This window comes from Odontomachus brunneus, unplaced genomic scaffold (genome assembly GCF_010583005.1).
Source record: "Odontomachus brunneus isolate Ranch 3 - 2012 unplaced genomic scaffold, Obru_v1 Obru_scaffold_159, whole genome shotgun sequence".
Classification (NCBI taxonomy): Eukaryota; Metazoa; Arthropoda; class Insecta; order Hymenoptera; family Formicidae; genus Odontomachus; species Odontomachus brunneus.
Window position 1 is genome coordinate 90334 of NW_022639609.1, and position 24863 is coordinate 115196.

Genomic DNA, 24863 nt, shown 5'->3' on the forward strand with positions numbered 1-24863 from the left:
AGAGCTTTCCATTACGTACGTGCCTGATCCCCGGCTTATAGATTTTTCTTTTTCTCTCTTTTTCTCTCTTTCTCTCTTCTCCTCTTCCTCACCTCTCGTTCTCTCTTCCTCTTTCATAGAGCGCTGAACGAAAAGCAATCAATTATCTGGTGCGAGATCGCCGATGACGAGATTTTCACGTTAGCGTGCGTTAACGTCTGTACTATTCCAATCTATTTCTCGAGTTTTTTTTTTGTAATTTTCTAGAATCTAATTGGGATCTATACCAATTTTCTAAAAAAAAAAAAAAGAAAAAAATATGACCGATTAAGAAATCTAGAAAGATTCAGATTAGAAATGTAATGTTTTTAAAATGTGATTTCAAAGGAACTCAATCATATTCCACTTTTTTACCGAACTTTTTTACAAAATTCATTTCTTTCGATTTCTATTTTATATTTACGTCGAATAAAATATCTAAAACACTTTGAATATTTACGCATGTACATTTTGCAGATATAAATACTTAAAAAGCATAAATTCTCAGACTGTTTGAAATATACTTCTCCTATTTCTATAATATTCTTCTATTTTTAAAAGAAATTATAAATATCATGAATAAACAATGTTATATTTTTACTTTTACATAAAACTTTAACAATTAAATATTCAAGTGTATTATAATTATTTACAATTAACAATCGTTAAGTTATAAGAATTATTATACAACGACCTATGTTTAAGAAAGAATAAAACTTATATTTCTATAAATCATAATTATGAAAGTACTAATTATTATTCTGTGTTTCCTCTCTTTCTTTCAATCTTTTTATACAACTTTTCTTCTACCTTTAGGTTCCCCACTTAGAATCGCAACTTCAATTATTTGTAAACAAGAAAATATTTTGTTGGTTCAGGTAGAATTCTGAATGTCACAGTTAAAATTTATTACTTGTTTGTATCTGTCAGAAAATTGCTTGTGGTACGTAGAATAAAATATTTACATTTTAGTAGCAGCATTGTAGCAATATCTGTAAGCAAATATAGGTGAGGTTTATTTGTCTGTCTTTCGCAACTAGTCTTTTTATCTACTACAGTCGATTTTGATAAGACGTGATGGTAAATATATAGAAAACTGGTGCCACCTCCGATGGGCTTGATCTTGACATATGTTATAAAAGTCATTCTGAGTGACCTTCTGAAGGTTTTAGCCAACGCTCGTTTTTTGTTAAAAAGCTATTAACAAAAGAAGTTGTATCAAATAAATGTAATTTTTTAACAATGTATACAGGGTGTCCCATTTTAACCGATCACTTAAAATATCTTTTGAACAGTACATTTTAGGGAAAAATGTTTCAGATAAAAGTTTTGGGAGGACATAAGAAGATATCATTGGTTTGACCTCGAGTGGCGTCGTCAAGATCAGGACAAGGTCACTTTGAATTTTTTAAATGGAATCCCCCATTTTTCATTACATATTCTTATAGCATACCTCGAGAGCTTTCCAAAACACTATACAATATTTTTTCATTAAATATCTTTCGAGTTAAAAGGCTTCAAAGTTACAATATTGTTGCCATTAGCATTGGTACCCAAGGTGTTCGACCGACGGTTAAAACCTTTTGAATATTGTTCAGGGCCATGACCTTGACAAATGTTGTCAACATTTGTCAAGGTCAAGGCGATTGGAGGCTGTTCCTAATATTTTCATTCCTTCAAATTTTATAGTGAAAACGAAAATAATAATTTAAAATCATAGGGTAACATGTGGAGTCCGATTGACTCTAAAGGATCATATGAAGATCACAATGCTTCGTCGGGGCCACAAAGAAGCACACATGTGAAATCCCATTAATAAATTTCTTTAATAATCATAGCTCGTGTCATTCACTTGTCCGCATTGTTGCTAATCCAACCGTAGGGCGGAATCTCGTAGCGAATTCAATATTTTCAGTGTTTTCACAAGTTTTTCTATTGTCCTGTAATTATGGCTGATTACCCGCCTAACGAAATCGTGGATATGATCAGAATTTTAGGTGAGGCAAGGAATAATTATACGACAGTTAAAAGGATTTATGCCGAAACATTTCCGGATAGACGTCATCTTAATAGGACGGTAATTAAAAGACTATGTGAAAGGGCACAACAAGGCACTCTCAAACGAATACGTCGAAAATCACAATTTACATTGTAAAATTTAAAGAAATGAAAATATTAGGAACAGCCTCCAATCGCCTTGGCCTTGACAAATGTTGTCAAGGTCATGGCCCTGAACAACATTTAAAAGGTTTTAGCCGTCGATCGAACACCTTGAGTACCAATGCTAATGGTAACGATATTGTAACTTTGAAGTCTTTTAACTCGAAAGATACTTAATGAAAAAATATTTTATTATAGTGTTTTGGAAAGCTCTCGAAGTATGCTATAAGAATATGTAATGAAAACTGGGGAGTTCCATTTAAAAAATTCAAAGTGACCTTGTCCTGAGCTTGACGACGCCACTCGAGGTCAAACCAATGATATCATCTTATGTCCTCCTCGAAATCCCAAAACTTTTATCTGAAACATTTTTCCCTAAAATGCACTGTTCAAGAGATATTTGAGGTGATCGATTAAAATGGAACACCCTGTATACAAAAACATCGAATTTGTACGCTAGGAAGGTGCCTGCTACACACACACACACACACACACTGCTCGCCAGCTCGCGGTGGGTGCGTATGTTCCTATTATATGCGGGGTGTCCGGTAATTGATCGAGCAACCGCCGTGTACGGGTAGAACGGGTCAAAATAATCATAAAAGTTATATACCATTTTGAAATTTTCTCAATATTTATTTCGTAATTAATTAAAATGTATAAACAAATCAGTGCACGAGAAACGGTAGGACAGGCTCTGTATGTAAAAGAAATGGCTTACCTCTTAGCAACGATGAGTAAACAGCTGATTTCGAGGCGGAGTAACGTATATGTGTCGCTTGTTACTCCGCCTCGAAATCAGCTGTTTACTCATCGTTGCTAAGAGGTAAGCCATTTCTTTTACACAGAGAGATTTGGTTGTATCAAATAAACGCTTCTTTGGAATAGTCCAAACGAATTTTTCGATTGATCAAACAAAATCTTATTTGAAGCAACAAAAATATTTATTTGCGGCTTAGTTCCAAAGAAATATTTTTGTTGTGTCAACCAAATAATTCGTTTGGACTATTTCAAAGAAACATTTATATGAATCAATAAATCGTTCTCTCTGTATACACAGAGCCTGTCCTACCGCTTCTCGTGCTCATTCGTTTGTACATTTTAATTAATTACGGAATAAATATTGAGAAAATTTCAAAATGGTATATAACTTTTATGACTATTTTGACCCGTTCTACCCGTACACGGCGGTTGCTCGATCAGTTACCGGACACCCTGTATATATATTCACCGCAAGCCTGCCTTGTCGGTTGGGCGAGCGCGCTTGCTAGCGAGCAGTGTGTGTGTGTGTGTGTGTGTAGCAGGCACCTTCCTAGCGTACAAAATCGATAATTTCGTATATACGGTGTCCAAAAATTACATTAATTTTTTGCAACTTCTTTTGTTAATAACTTTTTAATGAACAATGAGCGACACTGTTACGAATATGTACACGCCGGCCTCGGGCGGCCTCGCGGCGTTTGCGTGTACATATTCCTATTATATTTGAAGTTTTATAAATAGAGAGGGAATGCGAGGGAACGTTTTTACATATTCATTGCTTTTTTTAAAGAAAAAATACATGAAATATATGATCAAATACTTTATTGAAGAATTAAAGAATATAATTTATAATTAGAATGAATTATACGTAATAAAATGTAGAAACCATTATTATAAGCAAATTCGTGGAAGGAAAAAGCAATGGAAAACATGTTCTGATTATGTGATTATTCACGTTTTGGTTTAAAAAAATGTGCCATTATATTGAAAAACTCATCAATACGTTGCTTTAGTGGATACCTCTTTTTAAACATAAATTCGGCTAAATAGTTTACATAACGTCCTTTGCATGTGCCATATCGAGGTGTTACACTTTTTACATCTCTTCAAAGTCGTTCGATGTTTTACGTATGCGTTCCTGTGTGCGGATCAACAAAATGTTCTCTAATAGTTTTATGGATATAATTTTCGTATCGTAAAGCATTGTAAATTCGCCAACTGTCACTATAAATAATGCTGCCAGGTGCAATGTGACGTCGAATAATAGGTATCAGTGTTTCAGATTTTCTATTCTTTACTGATATTATGAAAAATTTTTTCGTCTCTCGCTCAATTCTTCCAAATATCCACTGTCCTGTAATGAGATGTCCTTTATGATATTTTCTATGACCAATTTTTACCTCATTGATCTTCACTATTTTATTTGAACCGCCTAGTTGCACGTCATTGTCGTAAATCCACTGTGCCATTAACTGTTAGATTAATCGTAAAATTCATTCAATTAATCAATGAGCAAACTGATAAGCAACTGTAGGTTGTACAAATACTTACTTTACGACAGAAATTCGTCCAGTCTACAGCTATCACAATAGATATATTACATTCTGTCATCAACAGTCGGATACTTGGCGAATTAATCATTAGAAAATATCCAATTAATCGATAGGCTGTCACTAAACTAATATGAGCTCGTGCAAACCACGATGATTGCAAAACACTCGTTTTAAAGTAATATGTCTTCCGTTGCTTTTTTCTTCCATAAATTTGCTTCTAATAGTGGTTTCCACATTGCATCACGTACGATTCATTGTAATTGTAAATATATTGTAATTATTTTGTTGCCACGCCGAGGACATTGAATTTCTGTACATATCACATTCTTGTTCTTTAAGTAATTAACTAGATTTCCGAAATTATATGTTAAGTAGATAAATTCTTGCAATAACATAACAGTACGAAATGAGATTCCACACTGATAGAATAGGAGAATAGCGAACGTTCCATCTCTTCAGTGTAAACAAACTAAATGAATACCTGTAATGTTTATCAAGAGACATTGTATCGTCTCATACGAGATATATTCACGACTATATCAAGCACATATATCAGATCATTTCAAATAATACTTTTTCCAAACTTCTTTAGCTAATAACTTTTTAATGAATAATGAGCGACGCATAAAACCATTTGATTGTTACTTAGCCATTATGCTTGATAATATGTGTCAAGGTCAAGCCCATCGGAGGTGGAGTTTTCTATATATTTACTATTCTGCATACAGTTAGTCTTACGTACAAATAGTTCAGTTAAAATTCCTGCAGAAAAATTCGCGCATGAACCGATGCGGAACGCGATTCGCGTTCCGCCATTGTCCTTGATAACATATGTCAAGGTCAAGCTCATCGGAGGTGGAGTTTTCTATATATTTACCAATTCTGCATACAGTTAGTTCTATGTACAAATAGTTCAGTTAAAATTTCTGCAGAAAAATTCGCGTATGAATTGACGCGGAACGCGATTTGCGGTATTCTGAGATTTAATGTGCGCCGAGGAGAGGATCTATTTGCAGGCCAATTAAATACCATCCGCTCTCCCCTGCGTTGCGTCGGCCGCAACGCTGCGGCTTGGGAGGGAATTTAATTTCGGCGGAGTTTGCGGATGCTTGTACCGATATGTTTTATCGCTTTTATCTTGGTAGCCGAGTTAGCATTCTGTTGGTACTTCTCGCGCGCCGTCCGATACATCTCCTACCGAAAAAGCCGCTTAAAATAATTTGCTTAACTAATGGGATTTCGCGCGTGGGTTACGCGCGCTACGGAATGGAGATAAGGACGGGAGCAGCGTTTTCGCCACATACCGTAACTATTTTCGCGCCGGTCGCCGTTGCGTAGATCAACGGGCGAAACAATCCGGCGCTTGTTGTTAGGAAAGCGCTGTCGCGAACGATCCTATTTCGCGATTAAACCCTAGCCACGCTTCTCCTATCCACTCGCCGTCCTTCACAGGTCAACGTGCATCCTGACCCGGAGGGTAGGTAAAAATGTCCGGCCGTTGTCGTGGCCGCAGACCGGCGAGGGCACAATATGGCGTCGCTGGGGTAAAACCATTCGGCATGTCGATGGGGTTTGTGCAAGCTATCCTTTTGTCGTGCGTCGACCGCATCGTTACGCTCGTCAATGCGAGCGTTTGGAAAATAGGATCATAGAAAGAGCAAAGAGATTGATAGAGAGAGACAGTGGTGTGCAGGTTGGCGTGGCGGGAAGAGGAGGAGGAGAAGGAGGAGGACGCAACGGCCCTCGAAATTCACCATGCGGCTCTCGGAGCGTAAAATGTCACGTGGTTTGGCGCCGTTTAATCTCGGGTCTGATTTAACCACTGTTTCGTGCGTACACCGGGCTCATAAACGATGAGCCGGCGGATCGGAAATAGCGGGATGGAGCGGACATACAGAGGGCGGAAGAGAGAAGAGGCGCGCGGCGCTCGAGCGTTCCAAATTTGTTCGAATGGACCGATAAGTACTGGCCTGTCGCAAATTCTCGCAACAATAATGCGAGCGCATTCGAGCTTTCTTCTTGTCGATTAGCTGAATTCACCCTATGGAGAGGAATACAGTGTGGGAGAGACAAAGAGAGAAAGAAAGAGAGGGAGAGGGGGAGAGAGAGAGAGAGAGAGAGGGGGAGAGAGAGAGAGAGAGAGAGAGAGAGGGAGAGAGAGAGAGAGAGAGAGAGAGAGAGGCGGCGACGGTATGTGACCTTAAGCGTTTTTTCGTTTTGTAACCACGGTAGCGTTTGGTTGGTTAGTTTGATCCATTTAACGCTCGCAACGCCACGAGCGTCATTCTATCTTTGTTGCTCGAGGCGTTGCGAGCGTTAAGTGGACCAAACCAACCAACCAAACGGTATCGTGGTCACGAAACGAAAAAACGCCTCTGGCGCGATGCCATCGGATAACGCGCAGAATATTTTGCATCGATAGCGGCATCTGTGTAAATGATTATTGGACTGAAAAGTTAGGGATTATGCGTGAGATACGCAGAGTCGCTCGTCGAGAAAGCGCACTGTCGTTGCCGTAGTCGTACACTGAAAGAAATCTCTTAGTTATCAGAACAAAAGCATGTTTACTGTTTAATGACAGTAAACAAATTGATAGAGCGCGCGCAGATTGGCAACAAATCTGATCAGAATCTCACACCAAAACCATAGCCATCTGTGTTCGCATTCAGCTCGTGTTTTGACGTTAGAGTTCGCTGAAGGGCAATGTGAGCAGATTGGCAGCAGAAAATTCTGCTTGGTTTTTGTCAATCTACTTGAATTCTCTCTCAGCAGGTTTTGTTACATTTTTGGCATTTTGGCAATATAATCAGACATAACAAATCCTGTGTTGGATTTGCTGCCTTTCTGCCATTAACAATTTATAACAGGCTCTGTTCAAAATCTATTTGCGCAGGTTTAATTATCTGGACGTTAGGAAAACAGATTGAATAATTGTAATTGGTAATTACTATTTCGCAAATCATTTCTCATCATTTCAACAAACATACACATTGCCTGAGATACATATAATATTTCTTCTCGTTCAATAAGTTAGTGTTAGTTATGTCTCCATTGCAGAAGTGTTGTTTAGAAATTGAAAGTAACAAATCATTTGTTCTTAATATAGAGTCATTTGCTATTCCATATCAATTGTAACCATTTGTTATAGATATTGGTATTTTGTTAAATTAGCAAAGTTTTTTCTCTTAGTGACATCTTATTGAGAAAACGCCTCAGACTGTCAGTGTATGTTGTGTCTCTTATAAAAATTTTCCAAAATTTTTCCAGATACAATATAGATTGTAATTAGAATGCTTAAATTTGTTCTAAAATTAATTGATTGATCTCGCTACGATATCAATTAGTTTGTCAAACACAGTGTCATTGCAAGCAGATGGAGAATATTAATTCTGTCGCCACAAACGCAGAGATTTGGCACAGCGTATAAAGAATTTGCGCATTACAAATTTTTTAATGAGATCTTACTTTTACTAATCGAAATCATTAAGATATAAAATGGAACAATAAAGTTGGGAGTGTTTCCATTAAAAATCAGTGACTATTCAGTGGTTATCAGTGAACTATTCCTTTCACTGATTCAATCAGAAACCTCTTTACTGAGTCACTTTAAAACAGCGGGATGTTTGAATTCGACAATTCGCGAACGTGATTCTTTCTGTTCTCAACAAACAACACTTTTTTCAACAATGTTTTCAACAACACTTCCATTTTGTTGTGTTATAATATAGTTTTTTCGAGGTGGCACGCGGGGATCACACAGGAAGCCTGTAACGAAGTACACAAAAGTCAGCGCGTCGTCGCTGCAGAATAAACCAATCGTTTGATGTTACTATAAACACGCGGTGACTGCATATAAAGACTAGTTTGTCGGGTTGAAATTTGCTTCGCTGACGATCCGACTGGATCATTAGTAATTTATGTGTACTGCAACGGCAGTCTCCAAATGAAGGGTTCAAAGGGACGCGTATTTTTAGGTGCATCGTGTACTCTCCCGTCGATTCATACCGCTTAATCGCACACGCGCTCGACATATATCGACAAGCGGTGAGAAAAATGACGTCAACGCGCCGGCGATTATCCTCCTCGCGCGATTACCGACGGAGATAATTAATTTCGACGGACCATGGAACTTTATTCATCTCGGTGACGTACCGAGGACCGATACGCCGCCACCGTTGACGGTGGCATACGCTCGGATAACCTAGTAATTATCCGGAATAATTGGACGCGCTTCGGAAGCTGGATAATTCTCGCGAGCACGCGAAGGGGATTCGGCGGCCCGAGCCGGCAACTTTCCACGCAGACGGCGTTCACGGCCATGTTTCTTCGTGCCGCACTGTAATAACGCGCGATTTCTCTCGTGAAAGGGCAGAGAGGGTGCGGTAGATCGGGCACGAGAGAAAGAGAGAGAGAGAGAGAGGGAGAGAGCAAGAGAGACTGTAGTGCCCGAGCCCTTCCATCTTTTCTGTTTTCCGCGTCGATGCTCGCGAGCAGCCCGAGTATGAGCATCACCCACAAAGGAAGTCCATCGCACGGGATCGTAAGAATGGAGTGTGTACGTACGAAAGAGCAGAGGGAAACATTCGTGATATATGTCACGCGGGCAATCGGCCTGTCGTTTCGGCTTTGCAAGCGCTTAAGGCTGTCGGCGGAGTCGATGTGCCCTGCCAACTGCAACCCCGAAGTTCAATGTGGCGTGAGAGGACAAAAAGCGATCGTAGAAATCAATTTATATCGGTCGTTGGCGGAAAATACGAGTTGACAACACATCCACACAGAGTTGATAAGTGGCGTATTGCAACGCCGTTACCGTTGCACAAGGCACTTCTTTTTTTTTTTTTAATGACTTTGTAACGACGTTATCTTCTTTTTCTTTTTCTGTGTTAACGCAATCGCATTCTTGCGTGACTTTGACGAATGTAATTGTTGCTTTCATCGTTATTTTACACATGCAAGATATACATGTACGCGAGATAGACGAAACCGAATCGTAAAAAGGAATTTTGAAATGGGAAATTTTTTTAGTTATTTTAAGTCTTGATTCTAGGATAAAATGAATTTTTCCAAAGGAATGGAAATAATATGTAATGAAGAAGAATTATAGGAAACCCAAACATCCATTGGATGTCGGAACACCTCTTTTAAAGAGAGAGAGAGAAAATAAATAAAAAATCTGATTAAAAAATCTATTTAGCCACTAGACATCCGTGATACAGAAATTCTGAGATAAGAAAACTGTCTAAAGATTATAAAGTACTCCTGATATAGAGAAAAAGAAAAATCATGGAAAAAAAATAATTTTTTCATTTATGCTATTTAGTCACTGTCTAGTGCAGGCTACATATTTACAAATAATTTTTTTGTATCTAGCTACTAGTTAATTTTTCTAATACAGCTACTAGGAAAAGTGAGCGTTACATTCCTAGCTAGTATCTAGCTAGTATTACTAACTAGTAGCGATGTAAGACCCAACTTTTTTGTGTCATTACTAGACAATCACTACATTCAATTTTTGCTCGTATATATCTGCGATTGCATTTCAATTGAAAAACTTATTTAATTTTACACTTTAATCTGAGGGCCATATTAATAGTCGTTACTTGAAACTTGCCTCAGATAAGATACTCAGATTTGAATTTAAAGTTAGATATGAATCTTTCAGCTGAATCGAAATGTATTGTCGCATTGAGTGATTCAAATAGAAAACTTAAATCTAACTCTAAATTCATATCTTGAGTATCCCGAGTAGAAATTTCCTGATCAGTAACTGTCCAGGAATTTTTGATAACTAACTAGTTTTTAGCCAGTTTTCTTAGTTAGAAATTGACTGGTTTGGTCGACGCTCACTTCATCAAAAACTGGACAGTTGAACTAGACAGTTTCAAATCAGTTTTTAACTAGATTTTAATCAGTATCTAATCTGTTTATTAGCAATTTCTAAGTAGTGCTTTACTAGTTTCTATGTAGTTTTTGACTATTTTATAAGCATTTTTTTGTCGGTTTCTGATCAGTATCTATTTTTTTTTCAGTTTATTAACAGTTATAAATAATTTAATTATATATGTATCAAAACAATAATTTTATTAAAATTAAATTTTTGTAATTTTTTTTCATCTTTAATATAATATTTTATTTTATTTTGGCCAGGAACTATCTCAAAAAAACTCGTCAGTAATTTCCGATTTTTTGCTAGACAGAAAATGCACAGCATTTCCTTACCACTTATATAGTTTCTGACAAATAATTGGGCCAAAAATATTGAACAGTATTTTCAGAGTTTTTACTGGGCAGAAATTATACAATATTTACTTATTATTTTTCTTGCATAGCTTCTGACAAAAAACTACCCAAGAAATACTGAACAGTATTTTCAGAGTTTTTAATGGGCAGAAACTGTCCAGTATTTACTTATATTTTTTCAAGTCTAGTTTCTGACTAATAATTGGCCATGAAAAAATAGCCAGTATTTTCTGCCAAGTTTCAAAACAGTCTAATTAATTCTAAACAGTTGAACAGTTTCAGATCAGTTTTTAACTAGATTTTAATCAGTATCTAATCTGTTTATTAGCAATTTCTAAACTGCCAGTTTCAAAACTGTCTAATTAATTCTAGCCAGTAAAAATTGTCTAGTTACTGACCAGTAATCAGTTTTTCCCTGGGATGTTTCTACTTGAGATCTCACGTGACACAAGTTTTAAGTAATGACTATTAATACGGACCTAAATATTTCAACAGAGGCAAGTTTCCAGTAACAACTATTAATACAAATCTTAGATTTTCAAATACGAGAAAACTTAACCAGGCCTACGACTATTATATGATGTTATATGAATTATCATATAATCAACCATAACAGGTTGATCATATAATAATTTATTCGTAACAATGAATCTGCGGTGGCTCTTATAGATCTGTTAATTCTGTCAGTGAAAGAGGAAACGGAAATTGTAGCGAATCGTCATTTCTTGACTAACAATTACAGTAACGCGAGTTATTTAAAAAAAGATAGCTTGCGCAGCCCTGACCGCGCCACACATCTTTACGAACGCTTTTGAATGACGCCATGCTCTTTGATAATTGGCCGTAATAATTTCCACACGTTTAGAACGTTTTTCCCTCATACATCGAAAGCAATTGGCGAAGCATTCGTGAAATACGAGTTTATAGGTGGATTGTCTTTCCTATTCTTCTGACAGACGCGTATAAATGGAGTGCCGTCGAGCGCGCAAACGAGTCGCCATACGGTGCTACATTAGCGGATCCGACTGTATCGTCAGTAAAACCAGATAACAATCGACCGGGCAACGATATAAAACCGCGGACTTAATAACCGCGCGGATGTTCCCGAATAATTGCTTTTCCGGCTCGGCTCGGCTCGGCGCGGCACGGCGGTGTGCTTAGGAGTTATATTATCCCGCTGTGACGGAATTTCCTCGTGGCTCGCCAAATGCAAGCTACGTCGTACGACGACGACGGTACGACTTCTATCCGATTTTTCGCGAAACGGGTAAAATTACCTATCGTGTCCGACCGACTCGTAAAAGGAAAGAGCGACAGAGCGACAGACGGCGGTTTATGTGTAATGCACCGCCAATAAAGCGGCGTGGCAATAAAGCCGAAATAACACGACGGATTCAGTGCCCTTCCCCGCCCCTCCTCCGGAGCCGGGGCGTTTACGGCGGAGTTCGCGAAGTGCTTGCTTATGCGGCGAAATTGATAATACCGGCCGCGCCTTTTCCGAGGCGTGATAAATCGCGCCTCGCAAAGGATTAATTTAATTGCGAAGGAGCGCAAGCGGGTACACCCCGAGTTATTGCTATTGCGAAAAAATGATATTGCCGTGGCCGCGAATTACGGTTCGGTTATTTAAGCCCGAGTGAGGGAGGGAGTGGCGAGGGGGCCAGTAATTTAAAGTAGAAGATAACGGACCGGCTTGCTGACTAAGCCTTCGCGTGAGGCTTTTTTCTTTCTCTCTTTCTCAGTCTCTCTTTCTCCTGTTTTCTTGACTGAACTTATTGTGGATATTTTGCGAAAGAATGATAATATTTGGAGGGCAAAAATGGCCTTCGTAAAATTCGCGTCCGGCGATAAAATCGCCGGGAGGGCGGCTGTAACGTCTATTGCCAAAGATTAATCACACGCGCGCGCGCGTGTCCTCAAAACGTCCATGGCCCCAAAGTGATTGCCGTCATAAAGAATGATATTGCACTTGTTACGGACTATAATTTGCTTTCTCGCGTTCGCCCAGACGCCAATGTAAATTGACTTTAATTGCGTCGCTAATCCTGGGAGACGTTAATGAGGAATTTTTTTTTAACGAATATCTACTCTCTATGCGGAGTGACATGGTTATGAACAGTTCAGGATTAATTTTACAGTGAATATAGAAGGTTGCACACAACCTCCTCCTTCTCTCCCCCACGAATTTTTCGCTTATTTTTTATATAATGTTTAACAGCTTTAGACGTATTAGACGTTCTTATGTAAAGTTGCATATTATTGTTATGTCAACCATCTCCCGAAAATTTTAATTTCTCGTTTATTTTTTTATGTTAAGTTTGATAACTTTAGGCATACTGATACTCTTACAGCTACATATTATTATACGGAGTAAATAATAAAATTTAATAAAGGTTAAAATTTAATAAAAGTTAAAATTTAATATTATTATACGGAGTAAATAATAAAATTTAATAAAGATTAAAATTTAATAAAGGTTAAAATTTAATAAAGGTTAAAATGTTATAAAGGTTAAAATTTTATAAAGGTAATTAGACTGTGAAATAATTATAAATTATAATCAGGAAACTTTTTCCTTATAATAAAGCTCTACTATAATGCCGCTAATAAAAATTCTCTTCAATAAAATTGTTCTTTTAGAGAGAATAAACTTTTTTACATGATAATGAGCTTTTCTGAAATTTTTTCATGAGTATATTTTTAGAGTATTATCAAGAAAATATTTTTTTGACGAAGATAATTATTACGTAGCAGAAAGAGGGTAAACTGAATAATTGCTTCTGTTAGAAATAGAATGATATTTTTCTGCGTGTGGATGTAGAGTATTATAGCTTTTTACGCGTAAACTCCCGCTTGAAATCGAGACTGAAAACTTCCGCGTGCAGAGTCTCTTTTTCTTTCTTTTTCTCTTTCTCTCTTTCCATTTTTCTCCCTTCCTCTCCCTTTCTCCCTCTTTCCCTTTCTCTCTCTTTCTCTCTGACTCGGAGAATGCGCGCATGCGACGTCGCGCCGAAAGGAAATACGGAGAAAACGGGCCGAAAGTAACGGGAGGAAGCGGCGCGAAAAATCTCTGGCCTCCGTGCGAAGTAATTTTCTCTAGACAAGATCACTCGGTAAGCCTGATGTGGATTGATACGCATAATAAATCACAAGTTGACGACCGCGTGGAGCCGGCTACAGTAGCGCTCAAAAGTCTTTTGACAAATAGTGTTTTGTAAAATATTTTATTAATAATAATAATATATATGTATTAACCTTTATAATATAAACTTTGCACATAATATCACATGTTAACAACAAAATTAACTTTTATCAATTACTAAACGAATATAACATAAACAAAACTTCACTTTATCATGGTTCATAAGTGATTTGACATGTTAGTGTTTAACGACTATGTAGTAATATGTTTTTAAATAAAGTGACAAACATTTGTTAAACACATTGTTACGATATCAGTGAACACTAATATTTAGTTGCATATCCTTTTGCCGATAACACAGCTTCACGTCTTCTAGGCATAGACTCGATAAGTTTTATTATACTGTTTTGGGGAATTTTCGTCCACTCATTTTGCAAAGTGCAGAAAAAATCGTCCTGATTAGAGTAATTCTGTGTTCTAACACGTCTGTCTAATTCTTCCCATAAATGTTCAATCGGATTCAAATCAGGACTTTGACTAGGCCACTTCAAAATATTGATCTTTTTCTTTAAAAAATACTTTTCGATTAGTTTAGATCGGTGTTTCGGGTCGTTATTCTGCTGGAATATCCATTTTCGTGGCATATGTTTCTTGGCATAAGGTAACATTTGTTTTTCTAAGATATCCTGATAAATGAATCGATCCATTGTACCTTCTACACGGAATAAGGGACCGGTGCCCTTAGCGGAGAAACACCCCCAAACCATGACATGTCCCCCACCATGTTTTACAGTAGGTACTTGATACCGTGGGTTATTTCTTTCATTTTTGGGGCGACGAACATATTTTATGCCATCAGAAGATACCAGGTTGAATTTACTTTCATCGCTCCATAACACTTTAGACCAATCTTTAACTGTCCAGTTACGATGCGTATTTGCAAACTCAATCCTAGCCTTCCTATTTCGCACACTGATGAAACGTTTCTTGCTAGGACGGCCACCTAGTAAACCGTGGTCCTTAAGTCGACGTTTTACAGTTGAAACATGAATCCATGATCTTGTTGTAATTAACGAGTAATGTGCTGCGTAGATTTGCGCGGATCAGCGACTGATGTCATTTTGATAATTCTGTCGACTCTTACAGATGTTTTCCGAGGCCGTCCTTGACGAGGCTTATTATTTACATGATCTTGAACTTGTTGTCGATAATTCTAGACACTCACTAACTGCCGAGATATACCAAAACAGGCAACTTCTGATTGCGTCCCTCTTTCAGAGCATGTATTACAGCCTCCTTAAAGTCAATAGAATATTTTTTTCGTTGCCTTTTAGTCATAACTAACTTATACTATCTAAAACAAGTATAATATTGACACGTATATGTTTAAGAGATAATTACTTGCGGTAAATAAATGTGTAAAAAGACTTTTGATCTATCAATCACAAATATTATTTGTAAATAAAGTATTTCTTACTTAAATCTGGAGATGAATCCGAGTTATAACGAAAAGTACGTCCGTATTGTACAAAGGTCAACGAATAACTGAACCGATAATAGCACTGTTGGAAAATTAATCAGGAAAACTGACTGTCAAAAGATTTTTGAGCGCTAATGTAGATCTCGCCGAGGCGTTAACGCGGCCGCTGCGGAACATCTTTCTCGCTTGTGTCAGCTTTGCTGTTCATCAATCGCGAATTCCGCCGCGGCACCCTGATGATTAGCCGCGTTGAGGGGGTGGGAGGGAGAGAGGGAGGGAGGGCAGTCCGGTGTGCAAGCGCCGATTAAGTTTCGATTTATTTCCCGAGGATAATTTGTTCAACAATCGCTCCATTAATTACGACGGAACAAATAACTGCGAAAATCGAAAACGCTATCGCGTTATCTTTTTCATTATCTCGTTTTTCACGCGCGCGCATGCACGCGTGGTGTATTAAAACGATATTTTTATGCACGTGCTGCGCTGGGTAACCTGCGGAAGTATTTACGGCAATGTAACGATGTTTGTCCGCCGAACGCACTTTTAATCCGATCATGTCGACTGCAAAAGTCGCTTGCACAGCGATTGTTTATTCCTCCACGATCGCGAGATTATTCCTGCAGAGTCCTGCCCCGATACACTGGAAGAGTAAGTAAACTTTACAGCAATTTGTCATACTGTATTAAATCATACAATTCAACAACGTTAACTTCCTATGAGAGATCTCATTGCACTCATATTTATCATATAGAATAGCGAAATAGAAATATGAAAGAGATACGAGAAAAATGATTAAACTTTGCCCCAAATAATATGTTATGTTAAATGCAATATGAAAACTTGCGTGTAACTTTTAGAAAATTTGTTGCTCCATTAATAAAAATGTATAATATATTATTGTATGATGTAAATTTAATAATTAATTTAGTATAGATATTTTCCTTATAAATGTAATTAAAAGAAATTTAAAGTTTCTATCATTGATTGTCTCACGTTATGATAATCATGACAGTCACCTCGATAGATTGATATACGTAAACTTGACAGCAACTTAAATTATGTTAAATCACGTAATTCGCAACGTGTTAAGTCTCTTATGACTAATCAGATTACATTCATATTTATTACATAAAATGGCGAAATAGAAATACGAAAAGAATTATCCAAATTTGCTTAAAATAATATATTATATTAAATGTAATATGAAATTTGAGTGTAACTTTTAGAAAATTTCTTGCTGCATTAATACAATAAGAAATTTATATTATTGTGCAATGTAAATTGTATATAAATAATTAAATAATTAAGGGGTTAGGCAAATTCAAATGAATCATTTAATTGCCTATTTTTTACTATTTAAATATTAATTTTCTTTTTTTTAATAAAAAGTGGCGACGATACGCATTCGCTTGTAGAGGCCTTCCATTTTAACATCGTCACACAAGCGAAAGGGTTTCTCCCATAATTTTTTACCTAGAACAAAAATCCAAAAATTTTTTAAATCTAGACCTCTACCTCCCTATCTTTCTCGAAAAGAGAACGATACTTCTCATCACAGATGCTACGTGCATTGCGAATAATAACGAGAAGAGATGCAATTTTACCGGTACGAGAGCGGCAGAAGAGATTTAAATCCGCCGCGCAAAAGCAATTCGATCAATCTTTAAATTTGACAGCATCTGATTATGATAAAAAATATTTTACCATACCGTTTTTTGGTGTGGTTTCGAACAGACTGGCAGAGTTTTTTAAAAATAATTTGACAAATATTGCTTATTCTTGCAATAATAAATTATTAGGAATGATTCGTGTGCATAAAGACAGGTTGCCTCCTGGTTTCCATAATAACGTTGTATATAAATTGCAATGCAGTAGTAGTGAGGCGTCGTATGTTGGTCAAACCAGTAGAAGACTCTCTACGCGCATTGCTGAGCATAGGAGAATACCAAGGAGTTCTATAGTTGAGTTAACGGCCATACAAGAACCGTTTGAGGAAAAACCATGATTTCAATTGGGATCAAGCCAAAGTTTTGCATGAGGAACGTTATTACTTGAAACGCCTGATATCAGAAATGATTTACATTAAATTTCAAAAGCATGGACTTAACTCTCAAAAGGACACAGAATATTTGGGCAACAGCCACTGCGGCTTATTATGAAAATAAAACTTTGTTTGTTTCCTTCTCTTCCAAGAGTCGTCGCCGCAATGTTAATGCTCGTGTATATAAATTTATTATCTCTTTTACTTAGACGTGGCGATGTTATCGTTGACAGGATCGTTTCACTTTTAGCCGAGCTCAACAAAGGTAATTTATATTCACCGTTTTAATTATTTATTATATTTTAATCTTACCTATTTTTATTTTATTTTATGGTTTTTTTATAGTTATGACGGCTACTTCCTAGTATTAATTTGAACTTCTTAATATTAGTCGGGTAACGGTCTTGTCAGCTATAATACTGCGAATAACATTCATGTCATTTTATTAAGGTTTTTAATTAATTCTTTTACTTGTAACGCGTTTGTTTTGTAAACCTTGAGTTTTTTTATATCACTGAAGAGGGTTCATAATTGAACCGAAACGTTTGATTATTTATATTGAGTATTCATGTTCAATAAATATTGCTCTATTTCCTAACACAAGGAAGGTTTTACCCATATGGTACATAGCACTATTAATTCTGTGCTTGAACTCGAATTAGCCCTTTTTCCTATTATTTAATTGATATTTTCAAAACACAAAAAAATGACGAGAAAATTGTTTATAACAAAAAAAGTTTGCAATGAAATTAAAATTACGTACGTACTTCTGTAAAATATCGTTTTAAAGCTGCAGTTAAAATTTCAAGTGAATCTGTAAAGATTTGACCGAGTTATTCTTTCGCCCGATTTGAAAAATACGGTTTCGAGAAAACGTGTTTTAAGTTTCAATTAGTGTTTAAATATAGGAATTTTTTATTTACCTTCAGTCTGCGATGCCTGGATCATACAATTACCCTTCTGAATTTAAATTCTTCTCCTCTTCTTCCTTTCTGAACGATTTTAGAGATAATCGAGCCTCTTTTGCAGCTGGAGTCAGCGATCGTTCCGCAGCTGCTATTCGTCATTCGTCGACCTTCGTGCAGAAATTATAGCAATTGGTCCCAATTGTGATGCCCAACACTTCCATAATCCTCATAATACTAGTTAAGCCATCGTTGTAGATATACACAGCAATATTGCTGACCATGTCGAGGACATGTTTGCCGCTAGACACAGATTTCAGAGCCGAAATTGGCAAACCGTTTCAAGCCCTGCTATACACGAAATATATTTTCTTGTGTCTTCTATGGGTACAGAAAACTACTAAAATTTCTTTCAACTAGTCGGTAACGAATCCCTTTATTATCCCTAAAAGTACAAGCATAATAATGTTTGACTCGTCAAAGGCGCTCAAGGCACGCTGGGAGGCGTCTCGGCATAATCCTCTTAATAAGCTGTTACAAAACTTTTCCTACCTATGAAACATTTTGTATCTTATTTCTAAGACCTTAAAGTATTATTTAAGCAAAGAAAAATTTCGAATTCTTTAAAATTCTACTGTGGCCTAACCCCTTAAATCAGTACAGAGTATATTTATTTCATAAATGTAATTAAAAGATATTTAAAATTTCGATTGTCTCACATCGTGATAATCATGACAATCTCCTTGATAGATTGATATACATAAACTTGATATTCAAAATATGCTAAATCACGTAATTCAGCAACATGTTGAGTACTTAATCCAAACAATTGCGGATTACAGGGTTTGCGCGCTAGTTTTATCTTTGCTTGTAGACATGCTTTGTTTATAAATTATGAATAACTCGCACGCACGCACACTCGCGGATAGTCAGAACGGGCGCGCGCACAACTCGAATAGGATTTCCATGATTTACGTATACCGACACGACGGGATTTTCCCGGCGAACGTTGTCATCGAAAAATTTGCCCGCGTCACGAAATGTGCGCAAAATGTTTGTCACGTTGCTGTGACATGACAGGGACACCCTGGTGGATTCCCTAACGATCGAGATGCTTCGTCCAGTACGTTGGCGCAAATTAAATTAGACGAGCGAATTTTATTAGTCGCTCTCTGAGCGACGATTGTGTGCATGTTCCTTTTTTGTTCTTTTTTTTTTTAACTCGAAAGTTAAAACTCAACGATGTTGTGATGCATAGCGACAATTAATATAGTTTATCGCATATATTAACAGCGACACGCGCGTATCACGGGCGAAAATATTGTCGAGCTTTGCTCTTACTCAGAATTTTATTACGCTATTTAAGTTTTCAGCGCGAAATAGCGTCGGAATGCAGAGGCATTTTACTTATCTCCCTCTGGGTAATTTATGATCGCGCGAATGCAAAGTTATTTTAATGAGAAGAAACGAAAACTCTGCTCTTGGCGGCGCGAGTGTGTAAATTTTTTCCCTGAACTATTAACAGGTCTATTTAAATTTTTAATAAACCAGACCATTTTTCCCCCAACATCTGGCCGAAAGATGATACCACTGGAACGTTCGATAAATTTGGGTGAAAATATTTTTGTTTCAGCCCGCATGGAGGAGGAAAAGGGTCTATCGAACGTGCAGATCCTCTGGTCAGCCTGTCAAGCTCTGTCTCGGGCGGTGAAAATTGGACCGCCGAGTACACCTACGGACAAAGTAATCAGACCATTAGAACCTGAAATTAATGCAGTTTCCAAGGCGGCATGTGAGTATCTCGATTGAGTTTGACTTTGATCGTATGCGTACGTGTTTTAAGTTTGATAACTTTAAGCGCGTAGAAACGCGTAGAACTTTTAGCTACGTAGAAAATTTCGTGGTATTTAATTGAAATCCAATCTCCAAATTGCTAAAAAAATTATAAACTTTAGTTGAGAAATTTACGCAGAATCGGTTTAAGAATGTAACGTTATAAACAATTCAAAACGAGAAACATATCATTTGAGCTGCTAAATGTTTTCCTAACGATCTTCTCTAGCTTTATTTTTATATTAGAATTGAACGGGATATAAAATACTTCGAGTATTAATAATTATTGAGTATTGATATATTGATATTGATATATTGAATATTAATAAAAAATTAATAGTTATAAATATATTGAAATTGTAAATATTTACGTACATACTTGACTTTGATTTTGATCGTATGTATTTTAAGTGTGATATGCGCGAAACTTTTAGCCACATACACTGAGGGAAAAATTACCTTAAAATCAACAAATATTTCTTTCATGGGTGCCATTAACATATTTATTTAAATCTAAATTCTCTTTATTTAAGTCAAATATTGTCTACCTGATTTAAATAAACAATATTTGGTTTAAATAAAGAGAATTTAGATTTAAATAAATATGTTAATGGCATCCATCAAAGAAATATTTGTTGATTTTAAAGTAATTTTTCTCTCAGTGTAGAAATTTTCTTGCTATCTAATTAGTATTCAATTCGATTTCTTACAAAAACTATAAACTCTGATTGGAGGATCTACGCAGAGTCGATTCATAAGTATAATGTTTCAAACGCGCATTTTAAAGCGGGAAACAGATCTCATTTGAACTATCAAATGTTTCTTCAAACATTTTTTTGTTTTATTTTTATATTAAAATTGAACAAGAAATATGAAACACTTTGAGTATTTAATTAATAATTATAAATAGTTTGAAAATGTAAATATACATTTACGTGTATACTTTGATTGAATTTTATTTTGATTATACACGTATGTATTTTAAATTTGATACGTGCGAAACTTTTAGCTACATAGAAAATTTCGTGTAATCTAATTAGAGTTCTATTCGATTTCTTAAGAAAATGATGATCTCTGTTTGGGGAGTCTAAGTAGAGTCAGTTTAGAAGTGTAACGATAATAATAATAAAAATAAAATTAAAAATAAATGATACAAATGCGTAATTCGTAGCGAGAAACAGATCTTATTTGAGCTGCTAAGCTTTTTATTTACGTGCACGTACAAGCATTCCGCAACGCTCTCTCTCTCTCTCTCTCCCTCTCGAAGCGAAGAAGTAGCAGCGCGATGTACTTTTAAAGTAATTTCGCACGGCAGCTCGTGGTTCGCGTTTGAAAATATAGTGAATAACTTTCAAAGTAGCGCGCGGAAACTTCGCCTACGGAATGCATCGCGGGTCTTTACGCTCGTGGCCGAAGACACCGCGCAGTGCAGTCGCTCGTAATTAATATTAACCTGCCACTGTGTGCCATTATTGCACGCGTTTTTCGAAGACAAAGCTGGTTAATATAGAGGGCAGGCCGAGTTAATTAAGCCTGCAACGCGCATCGTTTGTGTGTTCGTGTGTGGAAGCTTACGTGTTATATTTAATTACTGTTCCACCGAAACGCATTAAATTAACAGCCCGTACTTAGATAGATGGAAACGTAACACTTTTTTGACATTCTCCCTTCTCTTTTTTTTCTTTCCACACGGCACTGCGCGATTTATTTAAATTTCAGCCTGACGTTTATCACCGTTTATTATTTCGCGCCTCGGCATTAAAAAGTGTATAATTCGCGAAAAAATGTTCTCGTTTCGCTTCTGCAAATTTTTGCTCTTTTCCTCTATTTTTTTTCCTTTTTTTCGACGCGATACAACGGGCATTTCACACGTGTACAAATTGAAACGCGCTTTCAGGGCCCCGCGCTGCGCAACAATAGCGTTCGGACGTAAAAGCCGAGCTTCATATTTCACCTGGTATCGCTCCTACTTCGATACTCCTTCCTTGAACGTACATTATCGCGGCCGAGTGTCTTCGTATCACGCACCTCCGCGATCTAGACACCATCGATTACTTTAGTAACACACTGATGTCGTCATCGTGACATAAGTTAATTTTCCCGAATCTTGAATAAAAAATTTCTTTGGTTTTAATTGGGTTTCAGTCTTCATTTTACATTAAAATTCAAGAAAATGTATAAAAATATTTTATTCTCTTTATTTTTTATTCCATTGAATACAATAGTTAGTACAAAATAGAACTCAGGGGAATCCCATTTTGTACTAATTATTATATATATCTTCTGATACTATAAAAATATATCAAAGTTAGCCACATAAAAAATCTCTTGCAATCACACCATTAGGTCCAATATAATTCTCCAAAATAATTATGATATTTGTACTTAAAAGTGTAATTTGACAAATCGACATGCGATTCAAAGTGAAAAGATCAAGGTTTTCTCAATATTTTTTTCTGATCTTTATTTTATATTAGAATTGAACGGAACATATCTTGACTTCTCAAATAATTTTATTATTCAGTAAAATACTAAAAAGTGTTGTAAAAAATAAAGAAAAATATTCTATTCTACTGAATATAATAATTTTGATATAAAAGTTGGATTTCTTATTTGATACCACAGAAGTATAGCAACGTTATCAGTAAGAAAATTTCTTAGGATCTAGTCTGACTTCCTAAAATAATTATGTATTCTGGTTAGAAGTATAATGTTTCAAACACGTAATTCTAGGAAAAACTCAACATTTTTCCAATACTTCTTTTGATATGTTAATTTCCTAAATAATTGTATTATTCAGTAAAATATCGAAGTATTGTAAAAATATTTTATTTTATTTTCTATAAAATAAAAATAAAATATTAAAATAAAATCTTTATTTTATTTTATTTTCTTAATCTTTTTATTCTGTTGATCATATTTCAGCTGTGATGAAAAATAAATAATAGACTTTAATTTTTTATCCTATTTATAATTTTTTATTCCATTCATATTTATTCTATTCATCATCACAAAAATACCAAACCTTTGATACTATAAAAATTTACCAACGTTACCAGCATAGAAAAAATTTCTCAAAATCTAGTCCGATTCCTTAAGATAATTATGTATTTTGATTAGAAGCATAATATTTAAAATGCGATTCTAAGTGAAAAATTCGAAGTTTCGTGAAGAATAATTATTTAGGAAAAGTTCCTTATTTTACATTATTTACTTTACGTTGAACAAAAACTTGTATTAACTTTCCATGTAATTTTATTAGTCAGTAAAATACCAAACGTGTATCAAAAATATTTTTTCTCCATTTTTAATTCTATTGAATGGACACAATACTTGATATAAAAATGGAACTTCCTCCTTGATACTATAAAAAATCTATCGACGTTGCCAACTGAAAAAAGCGCAAATTTCCGTAGCATTTTTGTTTCAACTCTAATTAGAGAACTTATATTTGGAGTAAGAATAGAGAAACTTCCATTGCGGTATCGTAGGATAATTAACCGTAGGGCAAATTTGGGCATTCTGATCGAGATCTATGCCTTATTCTTGAGAAGTTTCTATGCGGAGAGCGCAGTGATGCGACCACCCCCGCCTGTAATCTGATTTTCAGCGACGGCTAAGTCCGTGGGAGCATTGTTCCGGCGTGCAGCGGTTTTTCAGCTCGGAAACGAGTTCCACACGCGTTTTAATCGCGCTTGGTCGCCCTCCGTTACCGTCGCAGCCGTCACAGGTCCCAGCAATTCGCGCGTGTTCTCCTGCGCGGGTACCACCTTCGTTCCGAAGCGGTATGAAAGCCCAGAACAATAGAAACGAGGGGGTCTCTCTCGAACCGAGTGCATGTGTGTATGTGGGCCATGCCGAGGGCACCGCGAGAGCAGCGCGGATAGAGGCGCGACTGCTCGCCACGGCGAAAGAGAACCCCGTTGAAGATTTATGACTTAATCGGAAGCGAACGTTCATAAAGGCTCCGCACGGTGGGCATTTCAAAGAGCCCGTGTCAGCCTGATGAAGTGCCCCGTTCGTGTTCATTAATTATGCCCGCCTCCTCCTCGCCATTCACCTACCTACCTATCTACCTACCTAGTCGAGTTCGAAGTTAATTGCTCGAAGTGTCTATAAATTTTTTGTCGAGGGCTTTTGGCCCACGTGCTCGTTCGTTTCGCGTGTATGTGTGTGGGCGTGCTTTTTCCGCCGTTTCCGCCGCTTAAATTCACTATCGAGGAGTCGCCCTTGTGATTTCAATTTCCACAACCCCTGGCCACAGCCAGTCAAAGGCACGGCGTTCAATCCCGCATAAAAATTTTCCAAGGTTTTCCCAGATTCAATTTAGACTCTGATTAGAGTGCTCAAATTCGCCCCTAATTAAGTTTTCTCACTACGATACCTATTCTTGTCGTAAACGTGGCTTCTTTGTGCACAGAGAGAACGATTTGGTTGAATCAAATAAACGCTTCTTTGGAATAGTCCAAACGAATTTTTTGATTGATTGAACAAAATTTTGTTTGAAGCAACAAAAATATTTATTTGCGACTTAGTTCCAAAGAAATATTTTTGTTGTGTCAACCAAATAATTTGTTTTGACTATTTCAAAAAAACATTTATTTGATTCAATAAATCGTTCTCTGTCTGTGTGTAGAAATCCAAACAAATATAAACATATTGCGGTAACTAACGCTATTTTTCAATCGGTCGGCATATTTTTATGATATTAAACAGGAAATTTTTATAT

The 24863-nt window shown here is 36.5% G+C and overlaps 2 protein-coding genes across 2 annotated transcripts in view; one reads left to right on the forward strand and one right to left on the reverse strand.

The window, feature by feature from the left end:
• The window catches only part of LOC116850892 (MICOS complex subunit Mic60), a 110476-nt gene that overhangs the window by 53669 nt on the left and 31944 nt on the right, over positions 1-24863 (forward strand). The window contains exon 11 of the mRNA XM_032829709.1: positions 19935-20093. Coding sequence (XP_032685600.1) covers positions 19935-20093 — 159 coding nt within the window. The remainder of the gene's footprint in view (positions 1-19934; positions 20094-24863) is intronic.
• Positions 3781-4983, reverse strand: LOC116850894. The gene is made up of 2 exons (XM_032829711.1): positions 4492-4983; positions 3781-4412 (listed from the first exon to the last, which is right to left on the reverse strand). The coding sequence occupies exons 1-2, from the start codon at positions 4579-4581 to the stop codon at positions 4065-4067; spliced, it is 438 nt and encodes a 145-aa protein (XP_032685602.1). The 5' UTR covers positions 4582-4983; the 3' UTR covers positions 3781-4064.

Coding starts and splice junctions, on each gene's coding strand:
- LOC116850894 (XM_032829711.1), bottom strand. CDS start 4,581: ATGATTAATTCGCCAAGTATCCGACTGTTGATGACAGAATGTAATATA. Junction 4,413..4,491: donor GGACGAATTTCTGTCGTAAA/GTAAGTATTTGT, acceptor TTAATCTAACAG/TTAATGGCACAGTGGATTTA.